The sequence below is a fragment of the Barbus barbus genome (genome assembly GCF_936440315.1).
Source record: "Barbus barbus genome assembly, chromosome: 38".
Lineage (NCBI taxonomy): Eukaryota > Metazoa > Chordata > Actinopteri > Cypriniformes > Cyprinidae > Barbus > Barbus barbus.
Window position 1 is genome coordinate 654905 of NC_136716.1, and position 27411 is coordinate 682315.

Here is a 27411-nt window from a genome sequence, read left to right on the forward strand (position 1 = left end):
ATTATTGATTTTATTGGTAGATTATTTTGCTTGTTTCAAGCAAAAACTCACTTAATTTTGACTTGTTTTATTTCTGAAAACAAGACAATTTTTACTTGTCTAGAAAATCCTTCTTGATTTAAGAATTTTTAGATATTTTATCTGGAAACAAGACAAAAAAAAAAAAAAAAAAATCTAAGTGCCTTAAAATTTTAAGTTGGCTCAGTTTTTTTTTACAGTGAGCTTACAAATAATTACTGCTTTGTTTATTCCTACACAGTAAAAAATATTATTTTATATATTTTTTTCAAAACTGTAAATAAAGTAAATATTATTAGGGACATTTTACAAGAAAATACTATTTAGGTCTTTTTGCTTCAAAATGTTGTTTGCTGTTTCTTTTTTCTAGTTTCATCTTTTTTTTTTTTTTTAATCTATTAGAAATTTTTAAGTAAAAATTGTTTCAAAGTACATTTTTTTTTAGTGTGCACTAAAGTTTAAAACAATTTTCACTCAGAAATTTCTAAATTTCACAAATAATTACAAAAGAAATGGTAACACATAAAACTAAATGTAAAATGTTGAAGTAGAAATACTGAAACAGTATTTTCTTGTAAAACATACTCTAATAATCTGTTTCATTTGCAAGTGTGGAAAAAAATAGTTTTGTACAGTATATAAGTGGTCATATAGATCTGTACTACTAAAGAAACATTCACATCTGGTTTCAGTTAGATTTGTGATTATATTAATGGATGTTAAATGACAGAACCGTCTCACCTGAATCAAGATAGTATATGGTAATAATATACAAAATACATGGTTGCATTATGAAAAAGCCATGGCTGAGCAAACATAAAACAACTAAACAAACTGAATTTAATGCATATAAATATGTAAATGTCCTTTTTTTAATCTAAGTTTTAGAGACATTTTTATTGCTTGTGAATTAGCGATGCCTCTTCATCTGATAATGTTTTGATTTCTCCACTTCCAAAGCTGAGTATGCTTTTGATGAATGTGTGAGAGAACCATATTACATCTAAATAAAAATGGACCCTTTTAAAAGGTACTGATAATGTACATTTTAGGTACTTACACAGTATTTTAAATGCATAGAAATTATACTGAATGGAAGTAAAGTGTCTAATGTAATGTTTCGAATAACGTTTGTGAAAATAAAATGTCAAAATATGAGTGAAATAATGTTCCATCGGCATTCAGTGTAACAGATTGTCAGGGATTCACAGCCACCTCAGTCACCGGCCACAACAATCACCTGATCACAATCGCCAGATCACAATCGCCTGATCACAATCGCCAGATCACAATCGCCTGATCACAATCGCCTGATCACAATCGCCAGCTCACAATCGCCTGATCACAATCGCCAGCTCACAATCGCCTGATCACAATCGCCAGCTCACAATCGCCTGATCACAATCGCCTGGTCACAATCGCCTGGTCACAATCGCCAGGTCACAATCGCCTGGTCACAATCGCCAGGTCACAATCGCCAGGTCACAATCGCCAGGTCACAATCGCCTGGTCACAATCGCCAGATCACAATCGCCAGATCACAATCGCCTGATCACAATCACCTGATCACAATCACCTGATCACAATCACCTGATCACAATCACCTGATCACAATCACCTGATCACAATCACCTGATCACAATCACCAGATCACAATCCCCAGATCACAAACGCCAGCTCACAATCGCCAGATCACAATCCCCAGATCACAAACGCCAGCTCACAATCGCCAGCTCACAATCACCTGCCTTCTGATCACCTGCACCTGCAGTCACTCATCAGCTCCCCTTTAAATACACGCTTCCCACAGACACTCACCGTCCGGTCTACAGTTCATGACCTTGCACAGTCACCAGACCCAGCTATACTTACATGTGCTATTACCATCCAGCTTCTCCTGCGTTTCCCCGTCTCAGTTCCAGGTTTGATCCTGATTACCGCTCTCTGTTGGTCCTGTAAAGAAAGGGCTCTGATCAGTTTACAGCTAAGGCCCATTTGAACTGTTTCTCTCTCTGGATTTCTTACCTGCCAGTCTCTCCACTCAATCAGCATCCTCTGTTCAATAAATCATCCTGTTGTTTCACTCACCTGTTGATTCCGCCTCTGTTTGTGGCACGGATACATTCATGTAAAAACGAAACATATGTATTCTGACCAGTATTATTAAATAATGCTAAAGAAAAAGTGATCATACTAAATTCTATTACTTTAAATTAATGCTGTCAAATGATGCATCCAAAATAAGTTTTTGTTTACATAATATATGTGTGTGTACTGTGTATATTTATTGTATATATACATATACACACATGCATATATTTAAGAAAAATATGTTGTTTATATATTTAATGTTTATATATAATATACATGTATGCATGTAAATACATTGCAAATGTTTTCCAAATATAGCCTATACATGCATGTGTGTGTATTTATATATACATAATAAATATACACAGCACACACACATATATTATGTAAAAAATAAAACTTTTATTTTGGATATGATGTTATTTGACAGCACTATTTTAAATGATTCAAAACTCTGCTGACCTGGTTTGAAGGATAGTGGCAAAGATTGGTGAAGATTTAAAGTCTTGACTTATTATCTTAGAGTCTTTTAATGTCCTCTATAATGATTCTGGTTCTAAATATGCCTGACAAGATGAACTGCTACACTAAAATACATTTTTAGTTAATAGTGCATGATAGTAATCATTTTTTGCTCAGATAAAAATCAAGTACACCAGGACACTTTCTAAAAAATGCCTCTGTATTAAACTCTTATTGTTTAGATTGGTCTTTGACCATATGCTTTTACAAGCTCCTCGTCATGATGATGCGGTGAAGTCACTGATCAGGAATCAAGGTCTCTGCTGGTAATCCTGGACGAAGGGGGCCTGACCCAGATCCAGAGAAACCGGCTTACCCAGAGTTCATGAGTGGAAACACAGCAGATATAAATGTAGTTTGGAGCGAATTCAAGCCTGCTCAGGTCTGGCAGTGTTCTCCTCCAAAACTATCCAAAACAGCTGTTTAGACGTGGACTTGAAACACTCTTAATCATCAGATAATACTCTTGTTTTTCCAACACGGGGAATGTAAGAAAGCATTGCGGTTATTAAGCAGAGTAATCCTGCGCTGAGCAGTTTATTGGGCCATGATGCTGTGGATGACGGCCAAACGCACCTGGAGCTGAGAAACACTTCATATGGAGTTTAACACACAACACAAGCACCTGAGAGATCTCAAGACTACTTTATTTCATAAACAACATTTCAATTGGATAATGTGCTTCAAACACAAAAAAATGGTGCGTCACACTTTAAAAAAAGGAGATTTTTCAAGGTACTAAATAAAACAAAGATTGCAAAAGATGCAATTTTCCATTTTTCTGTTTCACAATTTCACATTAATTTCAGTCTGTTCTTGCCACTCCTTTGTCGTTTTTGTGTGTAAATTCCTTCTAATTAAATCCTACACCTTTTTTTCAGTGTTGTTCATATCTATGGCATGCAATTCATAAACGAACACAACATTTATTGTATTAGAAGGACTCTACTATTTTATGTATTTTGATGTGCTAAAAAGAGACATGTTTTTAATAAACAATATAAAAAAAAACATTTTGAACAAAATGCATTATTAATGTGATTTTTAAAACCATTTTAATAATGATCAAGATTTGGTTTATTGGTTGAATATAATAAAAAAATAATGTTTTGATCTTTCAGTCCATTAATACTCCAGCGCACACTATTGTTCAAACGTTTAGGGTTGTTTTTCTTTTTAAAAGAAGTCTCTTCTGCTCACCACAGCATTTGATCAAAAATACAGTAAAAACAGTCAAATATTATCATTTAAAACAGCTGTTTTCTGTGTGAATATGTGTTAAACTGTAATGTATTTCTGTGATCTGCAGCTGTATTTTCAGCATCATTACTCCAGTCTTCAGAGTCACATGATCTTCAGAAATCATAATAATATACTGATTTACTGATCAACAAACATTTCTGATTTATAAACAGTTGTGCTGCACAATATTTGTGTGGAAACCGTCATACATTTATTTTTCAGGATTCATAGATTAAAAGAAAGTTCAAAAAATCAGCTTATATTTGAAATAGAAATCTTTTGTCAAATTTTGATCATTTTCATAAGTATTTGCTGAAGAAAAGTATTAATTTCACAACAACAAAATCGTACTGAGCCCAGACTTGTAAACGGTGTGTTTCAGTATTTATCATGCTTGGCTATTAACAGTTTGTATTGATGAAAAACTTGAAGATTGCAAAATCAATGTCCTGTATAAACAAATCTGTAGCTGTTTAATTGAGTCTGAGGCAGGAGTATGACATGTTTGGTTCCAGGCCGTCTGAGGACTTCTTCAGTGTCTCTCACAGAACATTTCTCTCCAGAAATGAATATTTACTCCTTCAACCAATGCTGTGCTTATTGCCTGAGATATACCAATCACACTGAGCTCTGTCTACACTGAAGATCCTTACTAAGAGCCACTGATGGTAGTTGACAGAGTAATTCCATCAGTGCATAATGTGAGGCACAATGGCAGCCCTGCAGTATTTTAATGTTATTTAGAGGTGACTCCTCACGGCCGTCCTATTTCCTCTGATTGGCCTAATGAGATCAGGGCATTGATGACATCAGAGCGCAATCCCCACCACACATGAGGAGGAGAGAAATAGAGGAGAAGAGCCAGAGATCAGAGCGTAGTCTGTTCATAGACAGACAGGAGAGGAGCCTCGATGCTGATGATCTCCTAGCAACTTTTCTCTGACTGCTGCCAGTCCCATTCAACAGGTAAATAGAGGAGTGTGTGCGTGCGTGCGTGTGTGTGTGTGTGTGTGTGTGTGTGTGTGTGTGCGCGTGCGTGTGTGTGCGTGTGTGTGTGTGTGTGTGTGTGTGTGTGTCAGATTATATGAAACAACTATTTTACTGGAACAACCAGGCCTGAGGTTTTTCATCCTATCACTGAAAAAGATAAAAAATCATTCATTGAATGTACTAAATTTTTTTAAGGTAAGTGGTTGCAATCTTTTTATTTTAGCTACATTTAAATAAACACATTTAGTTGATTAACTTTCACATTTTTTTTTATATTAAATGTAGCTAAAATAAAATGTTTGCAACCAGTTACCTTAAAAAATTTAGTATCATTTGGCGTAGAAGCAATTTTTGCCTAGAAACTGCTTGTCAATTTCACAAATAATTACAAAGAAGCGAAAAACAAACACAATCAATACGCATGACATTTTTATAAGCAGAAATGCTGAAATTGGATTTTCTTGTAAAACATACGCCAATAATCTTTATTATCAAATTTGGAAAGTCATTTTTTACAAAGTGGTTTCCAGCAACTTCTCTATAAATGCACAGCTTTTTGATATGTGTAAAAGTTCATTTGGAACCATGCATATTGTTTTTATGAGCATTTATAAGCTTTTTCTTGTGTTAGTATCATACTAAGTTTTCCTTTTTAGAATTATATAAAGTGCTTTTAACAGTACACCGGAAAAATGGTTACCTAAAAATAAACAGATTTTATTCAAATCAGAAATATAATATGACCACTGAATCAACCTAAATACATAATTTCATTATTTAATAATAAAAAAAATCAAATTTCTTATCTTTATGTAATCTATTTATCTGTTTTTCATGGATTGTTATGAGATAAATGTTGTTAGATTACCTCTTTATACAGTGTACAAGCATTGTATGTGAGACATTTTCAGACTGAATATTGAGCTTAATTTCACATGCATCATATTTGATTGATGTCCTCTGGACAGGCAGGATGGCTCGGGACATGTCAGATAAAGACATCCTAAAGATGGAGCTGGAGCAGCTAAAGCTGGAAGTGAACACTCCTCGAACAGCGGTGAGAGCTCAGTCCTCCCAGAAATGAGCTTTCAGTCATCATTTACTCACCCTTGTGTCGTTCCAAACCTGTATGACTCTATCTTCTGGGAACATTATACTAAAGAACAGTTTCAAACCAAACAGTTTTGCTTCCCATTGACTTCCATTGTAATTTCCGTCCATATTATGGAAGTCAAAGAGAACTGAAACTCATTGGTTACTAACATTCTTTAAAATATCTTCTTTTATGTTTTGGAATGACATGAGTGTGATTAAAAGATTACAGATTTCTGATTGCTTACGTATTTGAGTCCCATTCTGAGGAAGACGGTGGCAGTCAATGAAACTTAAAGCATCTTTCCTGACTCTTCTTCTCAGGTCTCAACAACAGCCCCAGAGATCATTGCGTTTGTTGAGGGGTTGTCTGCTGAAGACCCGCTGGTCAAAGGAGTCCCAGAAGACAAGAACCCGTTCAAGGAGAAGGGTGGATGCATTATAACGTAGCAGCAGGGCTAATTTTGTATAAAACATCAATATTTGTACTAGAAACTATTTTTTTAGCAACCACTTTAGTTTTGGATACTACACAGAAGACGCTCTCATGTCATTCAATACCTCTTGTGATATGATGTTACCTGTCTCTTTTTAAAATAAACTCAATAGCATTTAACCAAATGTCTTACTGGTTGAAAGGAAAGAGTGGAACCCTAATTTGACTTTAAAGGGACACGGTTCACCCCAAAATTAAAGTGGTGTCATTATTTACTCACCCTCATGTCATTCCAAATGTGCATGCTTTCATTCTTCAGTTTTGCCCATGCAATGAAAGATAAAAACCAATTGGTGGAGATGGACTAAAAAAAATGACATTTCTTAAAATGTGTAAATGTACCCCAAATCAATACGGCACTGAAGATTTCACATGCTTTTCAATTGCATCTGATGCTGGCATTTTAAAAAGCCTCGGGAGGCCATGCAAACGGGGTTTGGGTGTCAGACCTCTCTGTCTTCCTGCGTTTCCAGAACTTAAGCTCATTCTCTGATCCTCATCTCAGGATTGAGCTTTTCATCCTGTAAGCTCCTTTTCCAGCTCTGTACCGCTGCCTCACGTCTCTCTCTCTCTCTCTCTCTCTCTCTCTCTCTCTCTCTCTCTCTCTCCAGCTCCTGTTTACAAGGCTTTTTCAGCTGCTTACACACATTTTCAAAACTTTGCCTCTTTTTTCAAAACTTTACACACAAATCATCACACACGCATCTCAAAAGCAAACATTTGTCTTATGTTGCAAACACCTGTGCCATAATATTATATTTTTGTATATACCATACACACACACACAGTTCAATTCAAAACCTAAAGCTCTTCTTTCATGAGCTCCTTTTTTCAGCTGCTTCCACACTAAATCTTTCCTTGTCACACAGTTTCTGAAAGCTAAGCAGCTGAGAAACACTGTAACCTGAGTCACTAACTGCAGGGTAATTTTACTCTAATCTTCAGGTTTCCAGAGTTTGAGTCTCAGAGAAAGTGATCTTTCTGCCAACAAAAATTTGTTCTTTGAACATTTACTAATGTTGGAATTAAGTTATGGAGAAAAAAATAATAATTCTCTGAACATTCAATATGTCCAGTTTTTAAATGTTTTAAACATTCCATTTTATAGTTTTGCAAATATTATGAGAATGTTACTTTAGTTTAAAATGTTCTGAAGAAAGTATAGTAACATTTAAAAACCATTACACAAACATCCAACTAAAAGTTTTATAGGAAAACTATTTGTTTATACATTTGTTCCATGAATAATGTAAAAATTATGTTTTTGTGCTAATGTTTTGAAAACATTATTAAAGCCAATTGAAGGAAATATTTGTTCATAGCTTTGAGAGAATCATGCCAGAACACTCTGAGAGCATTTACTGTTATTACTGATTTGAGATGTGGTGCTTATTGCTTTACCATAAAAATATTCTTTCAAAATTATTTGAATGTACAGTGGGGCAAATAAGTATTTATACAGGTAACGAGTTCAAACAGGTGCAATTAATACAGGTAATGAGTGGAGGATAGGAGGGCTTCTTAAAGACAAACTAACAGGTCTGTGAGAGCCAGAACTCTTGCTGCTTGGTAGGTGATCAAATACTTATTTCATGCAATAAAATGGAAGTTAATTATTCAAAAATCATACAATGTGATTTTCTGGATTTTTTAAAATATTCTATCTCTCAAAGTTGAGGTGTAGCTACGATGAAAATTGCAGATCTCTCCATTCTTTGTTAGTGGGAAAACTTGAAAAATCGGCAGTGTATCAAATACTTATTTGCCCCACTGTATAAAAGAAAAGTGTGTAAAAAAAAAAAAATGCAAAGATGATATGGATGTTTACAACATAGATTTGTGACCTGTGTGTGTGTGTGTGTGTGTGTGTGTGTGTTTGTGTGTGTGTGTGTGTGTGTGTATGAGGTTTAAATGTAAAACCCAAGCAGACTGATTGTAGTTAGTTTAATTGGGCCTGGAAAACCTTATCGACAGATGTCTGTCATATAGATAAACACAGAGCAGATACAAAGATGTAATTACCTTATCTGGTTATGATAACCTGAAGAATAAATTTCCACACTCTTGCTTAATTTAACAAGATACAAAAAAACCCTCAAAGCAGCTGAGATAAAGCCTTTTGCTGAACACATCAGGACTGATAAAAAATTATGTTTTCTACATTCATAAAGTAACAATTCTCCTTTGCTACTCTGAGGTGCTTAATGATTGCTTTGAGTTTCATCAGTGGATATTTATATATGTGTGTGTGTTATTCCACTCAGATAAGGGGAAAGGAAGTGGTGTGTGGCCATGTATGGCGACCCATACTCAGGATTTGTGCTCTGCATTTAACCCATCCAAGTATATATGTTATTAGTTACACAAAAATTATTACTGGTTTGATATTTTGTTTTGTAATTCAAAAAACATTTTAAGTATGCTTGAAGTATCCAAATACTTCCTTGGGCTCATTGTGCCTGAAACAAAGTAAACCAATTATTCATTGTTTACCTCCCAAACATAAATGTTTGCTTTGGATCTGTATATGGGCTAAAGCTTGTATTAAATATGACCACTCTTATCTCGATCGATTACGTATGACACTCGAGTGTTGCTTCACTGCAAACTCATTCGCTGAGACCTTTGCTCTTTGCTTGCATATAAAACGAGACTTTCATCAGTCGTCTATCTTCAGCTTAAAACTCCTGTGTAAGCTTCCTATGTGCGATACTCTTAGTTTTTCAAGAAAACTCTGATCCCAAATCTGAACTGATTTGAGTCAGTTCTTCGGGATGTGGCTGCTGGTGTTTTTGGTGTGCATCCTGATTTGGGCCGGGGGAACGTACTGGTATCTGTTGAGAAAGCCCAGTCCATTTACAGTGGAGTCAGTGAGACCTGCAGGACCTTTAGAGCTGGACCAGAGGAAGAGAGACAAAGTGCTCAAACAAGGTGAGTCTGCAGACTTCTTTAGATGCTTAAATGCTTCTTTGACCTCCGAATGACCTGAGATTGTTTTAAGCCTGTTCTGCTAATCTGCAGCTTTTAAAAGCAAATAGACAATCTAATGTGAGTTAATCTTCGAATGCAACATATGAGCATGTTTCTGCTGAATGCACTTCCATCATTTAATCATCATGTTTAAAATAAGCATCCTATAGAACACAGCATTCTTGGTATATAAACAAAGTTAAGTAATAGTTCAAGTCTTCATGAAACAGAAATTGCAACATTTTCTTCTCCATGTTTATCCAAGTGAAATATCTTAAAGAATGTCCAAGAAGTTATTAAAATCATTGTCATTTGCAAAATCCTGTGACATCATGTGAGTGACAGGTTATTGTCCCGCCCTCATGTCAGTGCATACATCATCAGAAAAAAGCGGAAGTTAATGTTTGTGATTAACTAGTATGAGGACACATGATTTTTTTTTAATGAAGTGCATGGATAAATCATGAATAATAAACAGTTATAATAAACAATAATTGCTGATTTTATGGTGAACCAAAAATGTTGCATTTATAAAAATCCAAACCTGTGTAAATTTCTTTCATCTGCTGAACACAAACTGTGCTTTGCTTTATTTTATTTTATTTTATTTTATTTTATTTTATTTTAAACAGACCATTCTTTAAATGGTATATACTGTAATGAGACCACTATAAAAGTAGTACACATTAGCATACTTTTTTAACCAATAATAATAATAATATTATTATGTTATTGGTTGGTATAATATTAATTAAAAATACTTTACTGCATGTTATTTACAATTAAATAAAAAAAATGTATAGTTCATATGTAATTAGTTGACATTTTTACTTTTTTGACACTCTTAGGATATAAGCACATCTTTATATGAAGTTTAATAATTCTGTTGTTTATGAAATATGATTAAAGTACTGCTGAATGTACTGACAAGCATTTATGGTTAACTAATATCTGTTGAAATCATATGTCCTCATTTTTAATATATTTGTAATCGCATCTTTGTAATGATGAAGTTGCAGTTTAGTACTTTTTTCTTTAAATGTATTAACTTTAAATGTAATATCAAATAACACACCACAGTTAAAATAATGCATGTGCATATCATTTATTACTTTAGAAAGAAGTATTAGTCATATCAGATAATACGCACTGAAGGTAATCTAATTATGTAAAGTCTGCTCAATCCTATTGTAAAACTATTAACATGTGTGTCAATGGCTATGCCAGTATCTTAATTAGATTAGCTGACTGTGATAACACTTGTAGAGCTCACACAACCTCTTATTTGAAAGATAATGCTGTATTTGGTAATATTTTGTGGCCATATGAGCTCCTTATCAGGCTTTTTCATAATCCACCAGCCCTTCAGCACAGAATGCTGGGAGTTACCCCAGATCAGGACTGTTCATTCCTCATATCACTCACTGTGTTTCTGCTGTAAAATGTTACTTAAGATTGCACAAACACCTTAGTGAAAAATAAATATACTTAAATGTATTTCAAATACATTTATTTTATGCTAAGTATACTACAAATACATTTTCATATTTATACATAATAAAATGCCCTGCAATTGTACTTTTAGTATACTAAACTGGTATACTTAAGGTCAACTAATTTTGTACTTAATGCACTTTAATTGTGCAGAAGTACAATTAAAGATATACTTAGCATATTTGACTGTGCTAAAGTGGAACTATTGCTAGTATACTTCAGGTGCACTTTAAATATTTTGCATTTAAAGTCTGATATTATTCAAAGATCATACAATCCTCATCAAAAGTGATATAACGTAATAGTAATATAACGAAATGTGCATTGTGCACAAGTAGTGTGCCAAATAAAGTTTAATTATAATTTTAATATCAGTAAGTCTCGAGTTATCTGTCGGTAAATGTGTTAATAGATTTGAATTATGCTTAGTATGAAATAAATGTATTTTAAATATATTACTTTTTAACTAAAGTTTTGAATAACGTTTTTTGCTCATTTTTATGAAATATGTGGGTGCATATAATGCATATTTACTTCTTCTATGTATTTCCAGGATTTACCAAGGAGAAGATTCCAAAGAATCTGGATGCAATTGTGCACTGTAAAAAGTGATTTTTTGACTTTGTAAATAATGGAAACATTATTTAAGTATGTTTTACTAACAAATACTATTTTGTCTTTTTACTTAAAAATGGCATGTTTAATTCAATACATTACTTGCAGTTTCTTTGTCATTTATTGTTCTAAAATACATAAGTAAATTTAAATACAATCTCCTAAGTAATATTTACTTAGTGTTCGCCATCTAATCAAATCGCACCAAAACTGAACAACTCAAGTAAAATGTACTCAATACAGCGAAATAATTGATGCGCATGCGCCTTTGGCTCCGAGTCCGAAGTGGCGCGCACAGAGGAAAGGAAGGGAGACTTCACGACGGCTAATGTGAATTTTAACACGGTAAGTTGTTAATATGCTTATTCATTAATTGAGGTATGTTTGCAGAAAAGTGTAGAGTTATTAAGCTATCTGCAGTCCCAGTGGTTTGTGCCTACCGTTTCTTTTTTTATCGAGTTACGGATGCTAACAGTGTTCATGTTAACAATGTTAACAGATTTTTGGATAACGTTAAAACGTAATCTTAGTTTTGTTTTGTTAAACACATGTATAACAGAGTTAAATCATTACTAAATTAAGCTGTTAATATAGTTGACAGAGTTTGCGATTTGCACCACCATCCGTTATTAGCAAACGGCATCTCTGTCGAAAACAAATTTCTTAAGTTTTATATATAACGTTAATCTTGTCAGACGATTATTGTAAAAATGAGTTTTAACATCCATGCAAGCTTTGCCCTGTCGTGTTCGAGCATTCTGTCCCAGAAAAGTTCGAGCTGCTGAAATGTAATAATCACCCTGTTTTTCGCTATTAATCACAGGATTAACGTTAGTTTTTAAAATGCACTGTACAAGGCTAATATTACCTTGAACTTTATTTATATTGTTTACCTATACTATCGGGTATGATAGCTATATATAGACATCGATAAGGTGACTGTACTGCACACTTTTGCAATTACACAAGTCTAAATGCTTGTTTAAATAAATCTTAATTACTTAACAATCAACCTTATTGAAGTTGTAAAGCCTGTATTTTATTTCATGATGTTCTTTTACTGACCAACATCCACTTTACACGTGGTTGATATCTACAAGCAATTGGAGATTCTAATTTGTTTCCATACGAGTGTTAATCTTGAGTAAAAAAGTTAGTGTAGTTTAAAAGATTATGATAAATGATTCAAAATACATGCCATGAATGACACTGGCAAATTATTCATTTTTAATTTACATAACTGCATAACCACAGTCAATGAATTGTAAAGGTAAATTTAGTTGTAAGCGTATTTCATGTCAGTAAGTTCAATAAATTTATTTACAATTGTTAAATTAATTCTGACATAAACATTTTATTTTCTTTGTTTTAGATCAAGAATTAATTCAGAAGAATCACCACAATTTCCTTGGAGCGTACATTCTTGGAAAAGCTGGACTTCTATACTCCAAAACTCCTGGCTTTGTTTGAGATGAAGGTTGGGGTTTATGGCATAAGAATTAGACATTTGCTGGATTCACTCAGCCAGGTAAAATGTAAAAATAATGTACAATTATGAATTACTCATGCGATAATATGCTGCTTCCTGACTCTGTAAATATGTTGTTATATGTAGATGTATACACATTTAATGTTCACTGCATTTTACTTCTGTTTTTAACAGCAAGAAGATAGGCTTGAAGATAGGCGAGACGTTGTGATTCGCTGCCTCCTGTCTTTCCTGGGAGAATCAGCTGAGGAGCTCATTGAAGACCACCAGGTAGTACAGTTCAATTAAATTCACATTTATTTGTATAGTGCTTTTTACAGTGTACAATGTTACAAGGCAGCTTTACAAGAAACACAATGTTGAATGATCAATAAATTGAAACAAATCAAAGAAAAAGCAATAATCAATTAATAGTCTAGTGCTGACTTTGTTTGAAGTCCTTGCATGGCCTGGCATCATCATTGCACAAGTCTTGGGTCATCTAACGTCTTACTGGGAGGCGGGGTCCAGACATGGATATACAATAATTAGTGTAGCAGCTAGCAGTTAGCTGGCTACATACACAGCTACATCCATTTCTATTTTTCCTTGATTTTGGATGTAGACAGTAGTGGTTTGACTGATATACTGTATTTGTGTTATGTGTTAGATGTTCTTTTTATTCCTGAGCCATTAAACAGTCTACAAGGAAATCTTCCACAATCTTTGTTTTTGCAGAATTTTCTGCATATTTGAACCCTGTCAAGCACTGACGATGATGCTGAGATACATGTTTTCGTACTGAGGAAAATTGAAAAGCTTATACACCATTGTTACAAAACTTAAAGAACACCCAGTGATGGTCAAGAAGGCAGCACCATACATTTAAATGTCAGGTGTATGTAAACGTTTGGACAGGATTACCAGTGTAAATTTATATTTTGTTTATATTTCTTATCTTTCATTTATATATTGTCTTTAGAAACCATTCAAATGTTTCCCAAAAGACATAACAATTTACACCAATTATCATTTCCAGAGGTTTACACCCTCCTGACTCTAAATGTACAGTGTTATCTTTATTAGCATCACTAAATTATTCTATCTACTGTAATAATTGTGTATAAGTCTCATTATTGTGTTCAATACACAACATATATGTTAACATCATACAGTTACTGCTGAAGAAACTGCATATTGGGTTTAAATATGCAGAAAATGCTAAAGATACTTAAGACTAGTGGACAGTTTGTCTCAGAACAGGAACCCATTGAGGAAAATTGAAAAATTGATACTGTACAGTATTTTAACCACTTTGCACTGATTTGTGTATTTCACAGGATATCAGCAGAGACATGATTAAGGATACCTTCTCCAGTCATGTCATCAAAATCATCGTACTGAGCAGATCTGCAGAAGAGGAAGATGCCAGTATATCTGATGTCATCATTGTCATCGAGAGAACTGAGGTGCTGCTGGTGTTGGTCCATTGTGTTTTCTGAGGTCCAAGGTCAATGCAGCCGTCTACCAGGAAGTTTTAGAGCACTTCATGCTTCCTGCTGCTGACAAGCTTTATGGAGATGCAGATTTCATTTTCCAACAGGACTTGGCACCTGCACACACTGCCAAAGCTACCAGTACCTGGTTTAAGGACCATGGTATCCCCGTTCTTGATTGGCCAGCAAACTCGCCTGACCTTAACCCCATAGAAAACCTATGGGGTAATGTGAAGAGGAAGATGCAATACGCCAGACCCAACAATTCAGAAGAGCTGAAGGCCACTATCAGAGCAACATGGGCTCTCATAACACCTGAGCAGTGCCACAGACTGATCGACTCCATGCCACGCCGCATTGCTGCAGTAATCCAGGCCAAAGGAGCCCCAACTAAATATTGAGTGCTGTACATGCTCATACTTTTCATGTTCATACTTTTCAGTTGGCCAACATTTATAAAAATCATTTTTTTTGCATTGGTCTTAATTGATATTCTAATTTTCTGAGATACTGAATTTGGGACTTTCATTAGTTGTCAGTAATAATCATCAAAATGAAAGGAAATAAACATTTGAAATATATCAGTCTGTGTGTAATGAATGAATCTAATATACAAGTTTCACTTTTTGAATGGTATTACTGAAATAAATCTACTTTTTCATGATATTCTAATTTTATGACCAGCACCTGTATACTGTTTTTTTTTTTTTTTTTTTTTATATCTGCAACTGAGGTTGTTGTAAAATGTTTGTTTTATATGTTTAAATGTTTATGCATTTTAATGCACTGTGTGGTTGTTCTAAAAAAGTTTACTGGAGTAAAATGCACTATAGTGCACCATTTACCAGAACCACCAAACTGATGCACTTTTACTATTTGTATTTCATGTTCCCATCTTTAAGGAATCTCAGAAATAAAAGTATTCAAGTAAAATGTATGTCAGTGTTATTTTATTGAACACCATTTAAATACATAAACAACATCAAGTAATGTTAAAATAATATTTAAAGTAAAGGTTACTCAAAATTTTAAATAAGATAACTAGGATTATTGTGTAAAAAAACAAAACATTTATAAGCATTACTTAAGTAAAATATATAAAAAACAGTCAATACAATTTACTGGGGAATTCCAAGTAAACTTTACTTGAGATTTTCTAATTAAAGCTACAGTTCCTTGTGTTTAGTTTTTACTCGGGAATTCTATTGAAATTACTCACATTTTCTAAGTGAAAAAACTTTCCTAACTTTTTTCAAGTAAATCCTACTCCAAATTTTTTTCAGTGTGATAGGCAGTGGGATCGGAGGAATGACGGCTGCAGCGACGATGGCCAAAGCGGGGAAGAGAGTCCTGGTTCTGGAGCAGCACGATGTGGCCGGAGGCTGCTGTCACACCTTCACTGAGAAGGGCTTCGAGTTTGATGTGGGTGTGTACCGTTCCTCACCATAGAGCATGGTTATTGATCCATATGGGGGATTTTAAAGAAATAGTCCACCTAAAAACTAAAATTAGCTAAAAATGTTCTCACTCTCAGACCATCCAAGATCAGGATGAGTTTGTTTCTTCATCAGGTTTGTAGAAATGTGTCTCTGCATCAGTGTCTCAGCAATGGATGCTCTGCAGTGAATGGGTGCCGTCAGAATGAGAGTCCAAACAGCTGATAAAAACATCACAATAATCCACACCACTCCAGTCCATCAGTTAACATCTGGAGAAAAGAAAAGATGAAACAAATCCAGCATTAAGACGTTTTTACCTAAAATATGAGTCCATAATCCATAATAACTCTTCCTCCAGTGAAAAAGTGCATCTCCTGTTGTCTCTCATCAAAATCCAGCCACATATTAGTTTAGAGCTGTTTTGTCTTGTAAACGCTGCTTGATCTGCAGATTTCTCTCCTGATTCAGACCAGAACACTTTTTCAGCGGAGGAAGCATTATTATGGATTATAGACTCGTATTTTAGTTAAAAACGTCTTAATGCTGGATTAGTTTCATCTTTTGTGTTCTCCAGATGTTAACTGATGGACTGGAGTGGTGTGGATTATTGTGGTGTTTTTATCAGCTGTTTGGACTCTCATTCTGACGGCACCCATTCACTGCAGAGCATCCATTGCTGAGACACTGATGCAGAGACACATTTCTACAAACCTGATGAAGAAACAAACTCATCCTCATCTCGGATAAACTGAGGAAGTATAAATCTTCATTTTTGGGGTCAACTATTCCTTTAGGCTTTTGTAACCGTTTAGTTTTATCTATATTTTAAAATTAAAGTGTGCTTTATACACCAATGCGACTTACCTGTGATGCAATATTTTACTTCCGTGTTAGTTAGGTAAAGGCTATGTGGGTGAATTGTTTCTTGATGCCTCAAGATTAAATCTACTGTAGGTCCTTAAATCGAGTTTGTTTAATTTTACATGTCAAAAGGACTCCACTACTTCGGTCAGCTGCATGAAAACGGTCTGCTGAAGGTCGCTTTCGACCAAATCACTGAGGGTCAGCTGGAGTTTGTGGAGCTACCGCAGCATTTTGACAGCATCGTGATTGATGAGAGCGAGAAACGGAGAGACTACGCCGTCTTGAGCGGCAAGACTGAGATGGAGCAGAACCTGAAGAAGCAGTTTCCTGATGATGTCAAAGCTGTGGAGGAGTTCTTCAAGATCATGAAGGTAGAGCATCTCATATCTCTAAACCAAACCGGTGCGGTGTTTGCATTGGCAGCGGGTGGACCGAATGAGTGCTCAATCCTACTGTGCTCATTTGCCTGTGTAGCAAATCATTTGGAAAATAGTTGTCACCTAATTAATATTCACAATTAAGAAATTTACTCTGTGCCTTCAGACACTAATGCATGCAATGTAAGTTTGTATTTTTTTTCTTTGTTTTATCTAATATTGTTGAGTACTTCTATAATTTTTACATATAAAAATGAAATGAAATTAAAAATGTAAATGAAATGAAATTAAAAATTCAATTCAATTCAGTTAAATTAAAAATGTAAATTAAATTAAATTAAATTAAAAGTTAAATTAAATTAAATTAAATTATAACAAAAATACAAAAATAAAAAGCGCTCTTAACCCTTAAGCTCATGATTCCTGTCTCAGAGCTCATCTCTTCTCCTCTGTGTTGTCCACAGGTCACAGCCAGGAAGATTCCTTATCTGACCATCTTAAAGCTGATTCCACAGTGGTTGGCTCTGTTTCTGCTCAAAAGTGGCATCGCTGACTTCTGCTCATCCATCTTTCGTCTCTCAGGCTCCAATGCCACAGAAGTGAACAACAGACTAACCACCAACAAGGACTTGCATGTGATCTTCTCATATTTCTTCTACGGTGAGGCTTTCTGTACATGAGGCATTCCATGAAAGCACCATGTGATGAAATGATTTCATTTCTAAAAAAAAAAAGAAGGAAGAAAGAAAGAAAGAAAGAAAGAAAGAAAGAAAGAAAGAAAGAAAGAAACATATTTCATTTCAGCTAGTTGCCAAGGCAAATTTTAACTTTGTATTAAATAACTTAAACTAAGGCATATTAAATAATAATAATAATGATAAAAATAGCATAAACCTACAACAAAATTGTATTGTAACTATTTAAAATGTAAATAAATATAAAATAATAATATAAAAATATTAATAATACTAAGATAATTTTTTTTTTTACTTTTTTGTGTGTGTGTAAAATAAATAAATAAATAGAACTTGTATTAGGTTCAAATTTTGGGTACTAGTTCAATGATTTTTATTAAATACAATTCCCCAAAACCACACTATGAAAAACAATAAACAAAAAAAGGTCAACACCTTTAACATTAATACTTGTCTCTGTCTCTCACACACACAAATAACATGAGAACACGTGATTTTTTAAACAGCACATAATATCATAAACAGTATTTTCTGTGTGCTTTCCTGTACAGCATGGTGCTTAACGACTGCATGGGTTTGATTCTAATTAAGTTAACATGCATTAACTGATTAAAACTTACACCTTTAACGTAGTGCACATTTTGTGTCTGACCAATATCCAGTTCAGTCATGAAACTCTAGATGGCGCTAATGCAATCTGCAAACGATGACATCATCACAGCATGAGGCGAGCTGATTGGCCTTTGCTGATTTGGCAGCCAATGAGCTTGCTGCTTAACGTATAAATAGTTTGGTTCTGTGTTTGCTGTAATCAGAAACCCTCCACCTCCCCAGCACCACCCTTCAGGATGTATTTAACCCTTAAATATGATCAGAATTGCAATTGAATATAATCATAATCATAATATAAATTTCAAACTCGCATTTCAAAGTCGACACTTTCCATGCACGTTCATTTCAGGAAAAATGCAGTGTTTCCAACTCAAAAATCAATGCAAAGTTAATTTGGCTGCAGTATAATACATAACGGCTAGAGAAGTGTTTGTGTGCTGTTTTCTCCAGGCGTGCCTCCTAAAGATTCCAGCTGTATGATCAATGCTCTGATGCTGCACCACTTCAAGCGTGGTGCGTATTACCCTAAAGGAGGCGCCAGTGAGATCCCCTTCCACATCACTAAAGTCATACAGAAACACGGGGGTAGCGTTCTGGTCCGAGCTCCTGTCAGCCGGATCCTGGTCGACAAGAAGGGAGCTGCTTATGGTGAGTCCAATTAAAACTGCAATAATAAATACAACAGTGGTGGCCAAAATTATCAGAATACTAGTATTTTCAGCAGCTAAAAATGTTTTTAAGTCAGATATTTGTATCTTCTGCTGTAGTGTGTCAGTAGGAAATATCAGTTTACATTTCCAAACATTCATTTAGCCATTAATTGTAATAATCCAGTGAGATTTTTTTAAATCTGATCTGATCATCATCAGTCTGTCTGGAATGACCTGAAGAAACAGAACAAACTGAGACTAAATCCAGAAGAACTGTGTCTCCAAGACGCTTCAAGAAACCTCCTGCAAAGCTCCTGAGAAACTCTGCTCAAGTGCACCGAGGACAACAGCTGCTTTAAACACAAAGGATGCTCACACCAAATGTTGATTTCATTTAGTTCATAGAAGTTAATTGATCAAGAAAATCTATTTTTGACAGCATCTCCATTTTACAGCATTTTTACACAAGAGCCTAAACTTTTAACAGCACTGTAGCTTTGCAGGAGGTTTCTTGAAGCGTCTTGGAGACACAGTTCTTCTGGATTTAGTCTCAGTTTGTTCTGTTTCTTCATGTCATTCCAGACAGACTGATGATGATCAGATCACATCTCAAATCTCACTGGATTATTACAATTAATGGCAAAATGAATGTTTGCAAAAGATAGAAATAACTGATTTAAAACCATGTTTAGCTGCTGTAAATACTGTGTGGTAGTAATTTTGGCCACCACTGTATGTGTGCATTGATGGACCTGCCTCGTGGTTTGATGGACAGGAGTGACGGTGAAGAAAGGCGATGAGCACGTGGAGATTTGTGCTCCTGTCATCATCTCCAACTGTGGGATCTTCAACACCTTCCAGAAGCTCTTAGCTCCGGAAATACAAGTCAAACCAGGTGAACTATGTGCTGCAATAAATCATCTTCAATGTGTAACTGCTCTTGAGAGACTATAGATGCACTCTTCTCCGATCTTTCAGAGATTCAGAGTCGTCTGGATATGATGAGGCCAGGTAAAGCCTCGTTCCTCGTGTTCTCGGGGTTCGATGCGACGCAGGAAGAGTTAGACATCGTGCCCACCAGCATCTGGCTCTTCAAATCCAACGACATGGATGCCATGTCAGTATCAAACTAGACTGCAACTAATTTTATTCTTTGGGATAAACCCCTTGAGATGCATCCTCTCGTTTTCAAGGGGGTCCTATTACACAAGAATCCAAAAACACAACACAAAACAACAATAGCAGCAATCAAAACAATAAAACAACACACCCTCATACAATATTAACACATGAATTATTAATAATTATATTTATATTATTCACATTCACATTTACCTAGCACATAATTATAAACACAGATATATCATAAAGCAATTACAAGAAGATTCAAAACAATAAAACAAACCATTTTTGAACATATTTTTGATACATTATTACAATACAATACTACTTTATCAATATCATACTGTTGCATTTACAATGTAGAATCTATATTTGTTTCAAAAGTTTAAAAGACAAGATACCTGTTTACTATTCAATAAAATAATTTAATAGCATGCATTTAGTAAGTCCTATGAACCGTTCCCAACTAAAACAATAACAATTTTTCCTCTTAACCAAAATGTAATGTCTTAAATAAGTGAAACAATGAATGAAACACTTGTGAAAAAGAAATACACTTTAGCATCATTTTAAAAAAGAGCATTTAATATACTTTAAAAGAATATACTTAAATATGAGCTGAATGTGTTTTTGATACTTGATTGCATGTTATTTGCAATTAAATGAAAATATATTATAGTTTAAATTAATTTCAAATGCAATAATCGTATTTTTAGTACATCATTCGGTAACCCTTTATTTTAATGTGTCCTTTTACACGTTGCATGTATTTGCTATAGTATCAGCACAATATTACTCAGTACTTAAATGTATAGTTACACTGTAACAAGGACACCTTAAAATAAAGTATAACCCATCTTTCTATGTACTTTATATTTAGTTTTAGTAAAACGAAAATATACTTTAATGTCATTACTATTGAAACTTGTATGCCATATGTTTGTAATTACACATTTGTAATGATGAAGTTGTGATTTAGTACCTCAAACTTAAGTTAAATTTAAATGTAATATCAGTTAAAATGATAATCTACTGCTTTAGGTGTGCTTTAGTATGTTAGTAAAGACATCAAAATAAGTGAACTTCTTTAAAGCACAACAAAATATTATTAAAACCTATGTATGCTTTAAAGTAAAATGAATTTGACATTATTACACCGTGCACTTTTTAAAGAAACAGTCACTCTCTTTAAGCACAGTTAGGTGGCCCTTTATTTCATTAAAGTTATAGTAACTGCAAGTGCAGGTTTTTTTTTAAATATACTTTTAAGATTTCAAGTGCTTGATTGTTTCAAAACATTTCTTTTTCACAAAGGAAGGCAAAAAAAACACAGATTCACCATAATATAAAATAATATAATACTATGCATTTAAAAAACTAAAACAATGACGTGTGGTACATGAGTCAAACAATAAATGGAAGACAAGTAAAGGCAACAAGTAGATTGAAGATTGCAGTTGTACCAATCAAACACTAGATAGTGCTGTTGCCTAAAGCATGGCGTCTCGGGTCTGTCTCACTTCTCTCTCTCTCTCTGGGCCTGCTGCCATACTTCTGTCTGGACAGGGTTTCTGCTCTCAGTCCAAGAAGCAATTCTTATCTCCCTGCCTGTGGGAAAACATATTTCCAGTTCCTTCCCAGTACTCTACTGTTGTTTTCTGATGGACTGAGGGGATGTAGCTCAGTGGTAGAGCGCATCCTTCGCATGTATGAGGTCCTGGGTTCAATCCCCAGCATCTCCAAGCTTTGGGGGAAGTCGTGGCCTAATGGTTAGAGAGTCGGACTCGTAATCGAAAGGTTGCGAGTTCGAGCCCCCGGCCGGCAGGAATTGTAGGTGGGGGGAGGGAATGTCCAGCGCTCTCTCCACCCTCAATACCACGACTGAGGTGCCCTTGAGCAAGGCACCGAACCCCCAATTGCTCCCCGGGCGCTGCAGCATGGCTGCCCACTGCTCCGGGTGTGTGTTCACGGTGTGTGTGTGTGTGTGTGTGGATTTGTTCACTACTCACTGCTGTGTGTGTGCACTTGGATGGGTTAAACGCAGAGCACCAATTTCGAGTATGGGTAACCATACTTGACAATACGTCACGACAAAAAAAAAAAAAAAAAAAAAAAAAAAAAAAAAAAGACTGTGTGTCTGTGAGCACATCATGTGTAAGTGCAGTCAATGTAAAGCCACCTTTCACCTGTAGGATGGATGACTTCTTCAGTATGAGTAAAGACGAAGCACCAGAGAACATTCCCATGGCACTCATCACTTTCCCGTCAGCCAAAGACCCCACATCACAGATCCGGCACCCAGGTAACATCTGACCATCAGCTGACCAATGCCAGTCATTCACTGTACACTCCCGTTCAAAAGGCTCACCAAAGCTGCATTTATTTGATCAAATATACAGTAAAATCAGTCAAATATTATTGCAATTTAAAACGGCTGTTTTCTATGTGAATATTTGTTCAACTGTAATGTATTTCTGTATTTCCAGCATCATTACTCCAGTCTTTAGTGTCACATGATCTTCAGAAATCATAATAATATACTGATTTGCTGCTCAACAAACATTTCTGATTATTATCAATGTTGAACAATGTTGTGCTGCACAATATTTTTGTGGAAACCGTGATACATTTTATTTTCCAGGATTCACAGATCAATAGAAAGTAAAAAAAACAGCTTTTATTTGAAATAGAAATCTGGCACTTTTGATCACTTTAGCGTGCTTTTGCAGAAGAAAAGTGTTCATTCCTTTTAAATAAATACTGATTTAATTGCCTATACACACAAGAAGAAAACACTCATTTATTTTTTTTAACACTCATGCATTTTTAAAGCTTGTGTTTGTTCTTTGTAGTTGTGAATGTAAATCAGGATTCTGTTGTGCTGTTAATAATGTCATGTTAACGACGTATTCCTCGTTGTCCAGGCAAGTCGTGTATGACCATCCTGACCATGGTGAATTATGAATGGTTTGAGGACTGGACAGACACCAGAGTGAGGAAAAGAGGCGAGGATTATTTCAACTATAAGATGAGATTTGCCAGCTGTCTGTTTGACTGGGCCTGCAAACACTTCCCAAAACTCAGAGACAAGGTACTAAACTCAAATGCAGATTCAAAATGTGTTATTTTACATGAAAAATAGTGATAAAGGTCACTTTTTAATACTAAAATGCTACTTTTAGTCAAGTAGGTGAAGTTAGTCATTCAAAGTTTGACTAAACGCTGCGATACGATTACAAGGTTAAGCATTAAATTATAGCTGATGTTTTATCAACAACATCTTTGTAAAACATATCGTTAGTCTCCTGCTCATGAACCACCCACACAGCCGATCATGGTCAAGTAGGTCTATAATACATGGAGAAAATGATCCGTTAGCATTCACATTCATCTCAATCACAGCTGCTTTGAGTCACTAATGAAATATCAATAATTCATACATTTGGAATGCAAATTGGGAGAATTCACAGTCAAACACTGACCCTCTTAAAGACTGCACACAAAAAGTAGCTTAAATTGGCAGTTTCAGTCTGGTTTACACAACTTCCAGAAGTAAACCGGTCTGAAAGTGTTTTTGAGAAAGAGATAATCACTGGATTTTGGTGTCAAACCTGTTTAAGATACTGAACATTTTCTTTGAGGCACTTAGTATTGATGTCAACATGGAATTGAAATTGAGATCACCTGTTTTTCTTATTTGTGACTTATATTTGAGTCAGAGTTATTATTGTTAACTGAAACTAAAATAATAAAAACAAAACATAAAACAACAACAACAAAAACTACTAAATAAACCCAAACCTAATAAAAAAGTGTTCGTGTGTGCGTGTGTGTGTGTGTGTGTGTGTGTGTGTGTGAGTGAATTTGTGTGTGCGTGTGTGTGTGTGTGTGTGTGTGTGTGTGTGTGTGCGTGTGTGTGTGTGTGTGTGTGTGTGTGTGTGTGTGTGCGTGTGTGTGTGTTTTCAGCTGGTGTTTCAGGAGGCCGCCACTCCTCTGACAAACATGCACTATCTCAGCTGTAACCGAGGGGCCATTTACTCTGCTGACCACAATCTGGAGCGCTTCTACGCAGAGGCCATGGCTCGAAACCGATGCAACACTCCCGTCAAAAACCTTTACTTGTCAGGTACTGCTCCTCCGACTCTATACTGTTGTGTTTTCATACTGGGGTCCATAAAGGGTTAAAGAGGGGATGCAAAAACATCTGAGAGATACAAGACTTTACAATAAGGTTTCATTTGATACTACATTAGTTATAAACTAACAATGAAAAATATTCATCAAGCATTGAGAAATCAAGTCACATTTATTTACAATTCAGGTTGTTTCAAAGCAGCTTCACAGTAATAAACAAGAAAACAACAGTATATAATGTTGCAAAGTTCATCAGTTAATACTATTTTAGCTGTAGAAAGACAGTAGTGTTATTATTCAGCTTCAATATTGATTTAATTTCATGTTAATCTCATTATTAAAGCCAAACGTTGTGTATTATTATTATTTAAAGCACCTGAGCTGACATGAACTAACAATGAACAGCTGTATTATTAACTCATACTAACAAAGATTATTAAATACTGTAACAAATGTATTGCTCTTTGTAAATGTTAACTAATTGGACCTTTATGTAAAGTGTAAACAAAATGTGTTTTTGAAGCTGTCAAAGTAAATGTGTAATTATTATATTAATTCAATGTAAACACACACACACACACACACACACACACACACACACACACACACAAACACGCACACACACACACACACACACACACATATATGTATGTATATATTAGTGCTGCCAAACGATTAATCGCAATTAATTGCATCCAAAATTAAATATTTTGTTTGAATAATATGTGTGTTCTGTGTATATTTATTATGTAAATATAAATACAAATACATGCATGCATATATTTCAGAAACATTTTATGTTTATAAATTAAACATATTTATTTATAATATAAATTATATTAATATAAATATAGACATGTAAATATAAATATTTTATCATTTTTTAATAAATATTAAATATTAATTTTAAAACTATATACTGTATATATGTGTATTTATATATACATAATAAATATAAACAGAACACACACATATATTATGCAAAAAAACTTTTATTTTGGATGCGATTAATCGATATATATATATATATTACATTTACATTTAGTCATTTAGCAGACACTTTTTAAAAAGAAAACAAGTAGATAGGAAACGGATAGTGTGCTAGTGTTTTAATAAAAAAAGAAAGCAAACATAAAATAGAATTATGATAGAGAGTGCTAGAGTTAGAGGGTCAAATAAAGATGGAAGAGATGTGTTTTAGCCATTTCTTTAATATTTGAAGAAATATAAATATAAATTCCCTTTAAAGCTGGGAGCATCTGAAGTGGTTTGTGTGTTCCAGGTCAGGACATCTTCAGCTGTGGCATCGCCGGTGCGCTTCATGGGGGTCTCCTCTGCGCCTCCAGTGTCCTCAACTACCCCGTCTACATCGACCTGCTGCTCATCAAGAAGAAACTCAAGCGGAAGAACGCAACGGAGGCAGAGAAACTGGCAAAGCAGAAGCAACAGTGAACACATATTCCTACAGAAACACAAGTATTTATAAATATGGAGGATCAGCCATTAATTGTTAGTTTGGGGTTATTTGTTATACCTATTCAGTTATAGATTTTAATATTTTATATACACTCTTAAAAATAAAGGTGCTTAACAGGTTCTTCACAGCGATGCCATAGAAGAAGCATTTTTGGTTCCACAGAGAAGCATTCAGTCAAAGAACCATCTCTGTCTTACCTTTTTATAATCTGAAGAACCTTCTTTCACCACAAAGAACCTTTTTTGAAATAGAAAGGTTCTTCAGATGTTAAGGGTTCTTTATGGAACCATTTAGAAAAAAGGTTCTTCTATGGCATCGTGAAGCACCTTTATTTTTATACGAGTGTATAAACACTGCATGCCTATAGAACACATTTAATAATCTATAAAATAACAATAAAATCAAAGAAAATATATATATATATTTTTTTACCTTTAAATGTTACACAATATAGCGCTGCAGTATATGGTTTATGATTCTTACATTTCTTACATTATGTTCATCATAATATCTTCACAAATGAACACAGCTTTTAAAAAAATTCAAGCCTAAATATAAGCAGCAGAAGTAAAAAACTTAATGTAGGCTATAACTGAACTACTGTCACTATCATTAAGTCTTTATTTCTGAAAGTTTGAGTTATAATAGTTTGCAAGAGCGTGATTATAACAACAAAATGAGGCTGTGAAAGTGACTATTGAATAGCTTGTTATTTAATGTCCCATTTAGATACTTCCAAGCAACCACCTTTTTTGTAAACACAGAAGTGCTAAAATGCTAGTTTCTGGGTTTGGGCCTACAAAAATACATCATCTGTGCAGTACCCAGGTAAAAATCTCAATGCAATGGAAAAAGGCCTAAAAGAGCTTTAAAAAGAGTGTCACTTTCCATTCCAGATTTGTAAAACTAGTATCATCAACACATTACCTGGTGTGTTTGATTCACTAAAGTGTTTTCCAGCAGACCTCCCACCTGAGCTCGTCTAACCCGTCTTTGATCCCGGTGGATATTTGTGCTCCAGCAGGACTCAAAGGAATTGTGGGAAACCTCAGACTTCCTGGTTTAAGTGGACATGTCCCCCGGGATTCCTGTACAGATTGGCTGAATGTGGATATGAATGCCCTCTCTGTGATTGAGTCCAAAGAAGCGCTCCGCTCCTGTAAGCCTGCGTTCATACTGCCATGAAATACACCGAAGCACTGAAGGCTTAACAACCATGTTTTATGTTCGATTAAAAACACAGCTTTTATTAAGGTTCATTTGTCAGAGCTGAAAGTGAAATGTTACAGCAAGACACAGACATAATGAAGTTCAAAACACTGTAACTACATTCATCTTTCATACAAATATTATTAAAAGCCTGTTAATAAATGAAGTACTCCTCCTGTCTTACAACTAAGAGTTATGAAGATGTTTCAGGACTTGGATTACACATTTTCAAACCGGCCAGAATACACAGAAATGAACTTGTTTGAGATGCAGGGGAAGTGAGTTTTGTTTGAACAGCGACCAGAAGCACTTAAGAGAACCAAAACACAGTTGATTGA

The 27411-nt window shown here is 34.8% G+C and overlaps 3 protein-coding genes across 4 annotated transcripts; all 3 read left to right on the forward strand.

Moving 5' to 3' along the window:
* Positions 1–4744: 4744 nt before the first annotated feature.
* gngt2b (guanine nucleotide binding protein (G protein), gamma transducing activity polypeptide 2b) lies at positions 4745–7757 on the forward strand. The gene is made up of 3 exons (XM_079397702.1): positions 4745–4839; positions 5832–5920; positions 6280–7757. Exons 2-3 carry the CDS (start codon positions 5837–5839, stop codon positions 6403–6405), a joined length of 210 nt encoding a protein of 69 aa, XP_079253828.1. The 5' UTR covers positions 4745–4839; positions 5832–5836; the 3' UTR covers positions 6406–7757.
* Positions 7758–9225: 1468 nt separating this feature from the next.
* Positions 9226–27049, forward strand: LOC306858097 (inactive all-trans-retinol 13,14-reductase; the record flags this gene model as incomplete). Its single annotated transcript, XM_079398494.1, has 13 exons — positions 9226–9382; positions 11469–11516; positions 15786–15920; positions 16927–17168; positions 17639–17834; positions 18932–19129; positions 19907–20026; positions 20110–20248; positions 22446–22555; positions 23178–23344; positions 24220–24379; positions 25670–25835; positions 26815–27049. 13 exons carry the CDS (start codon positions 9226–9228, stop codon positions 27047–27049), a joined length of 2073 nt encoding a protein of 690 aa, XP_079254620.1.
* On the forward strand, positions 11513–15430 carry LOC306857319 (uncharacterized protein). Of its 2 annotated transcripts, XM_079397215.1 has the most exons (4): positions 11513–11875; positions 12903–13058; positions 13194–13289; positions 14339–15430. In XM_079397215.1, exons 2-4 carry the CDS (start codon positions 13002–13004, stop codon positions 14498–14500), a joined length of 315 nt encoding a protein of 104 aa, XP_079253341.1. In that variant the 5' UTR covers positions 11513–11875; positions 12903–13001; the 3' UTR covers positions 14501–15430. The 2 variants fall into 2 exon arrangements, with proteins under 2 accessions (XP_079253341.1, XP_079253342.1); XM_079397216.1 differs by having other exon boundaries at positions 11513–13058.
* Positions 27050–27411: the final 362 nt, after the last annotated feature.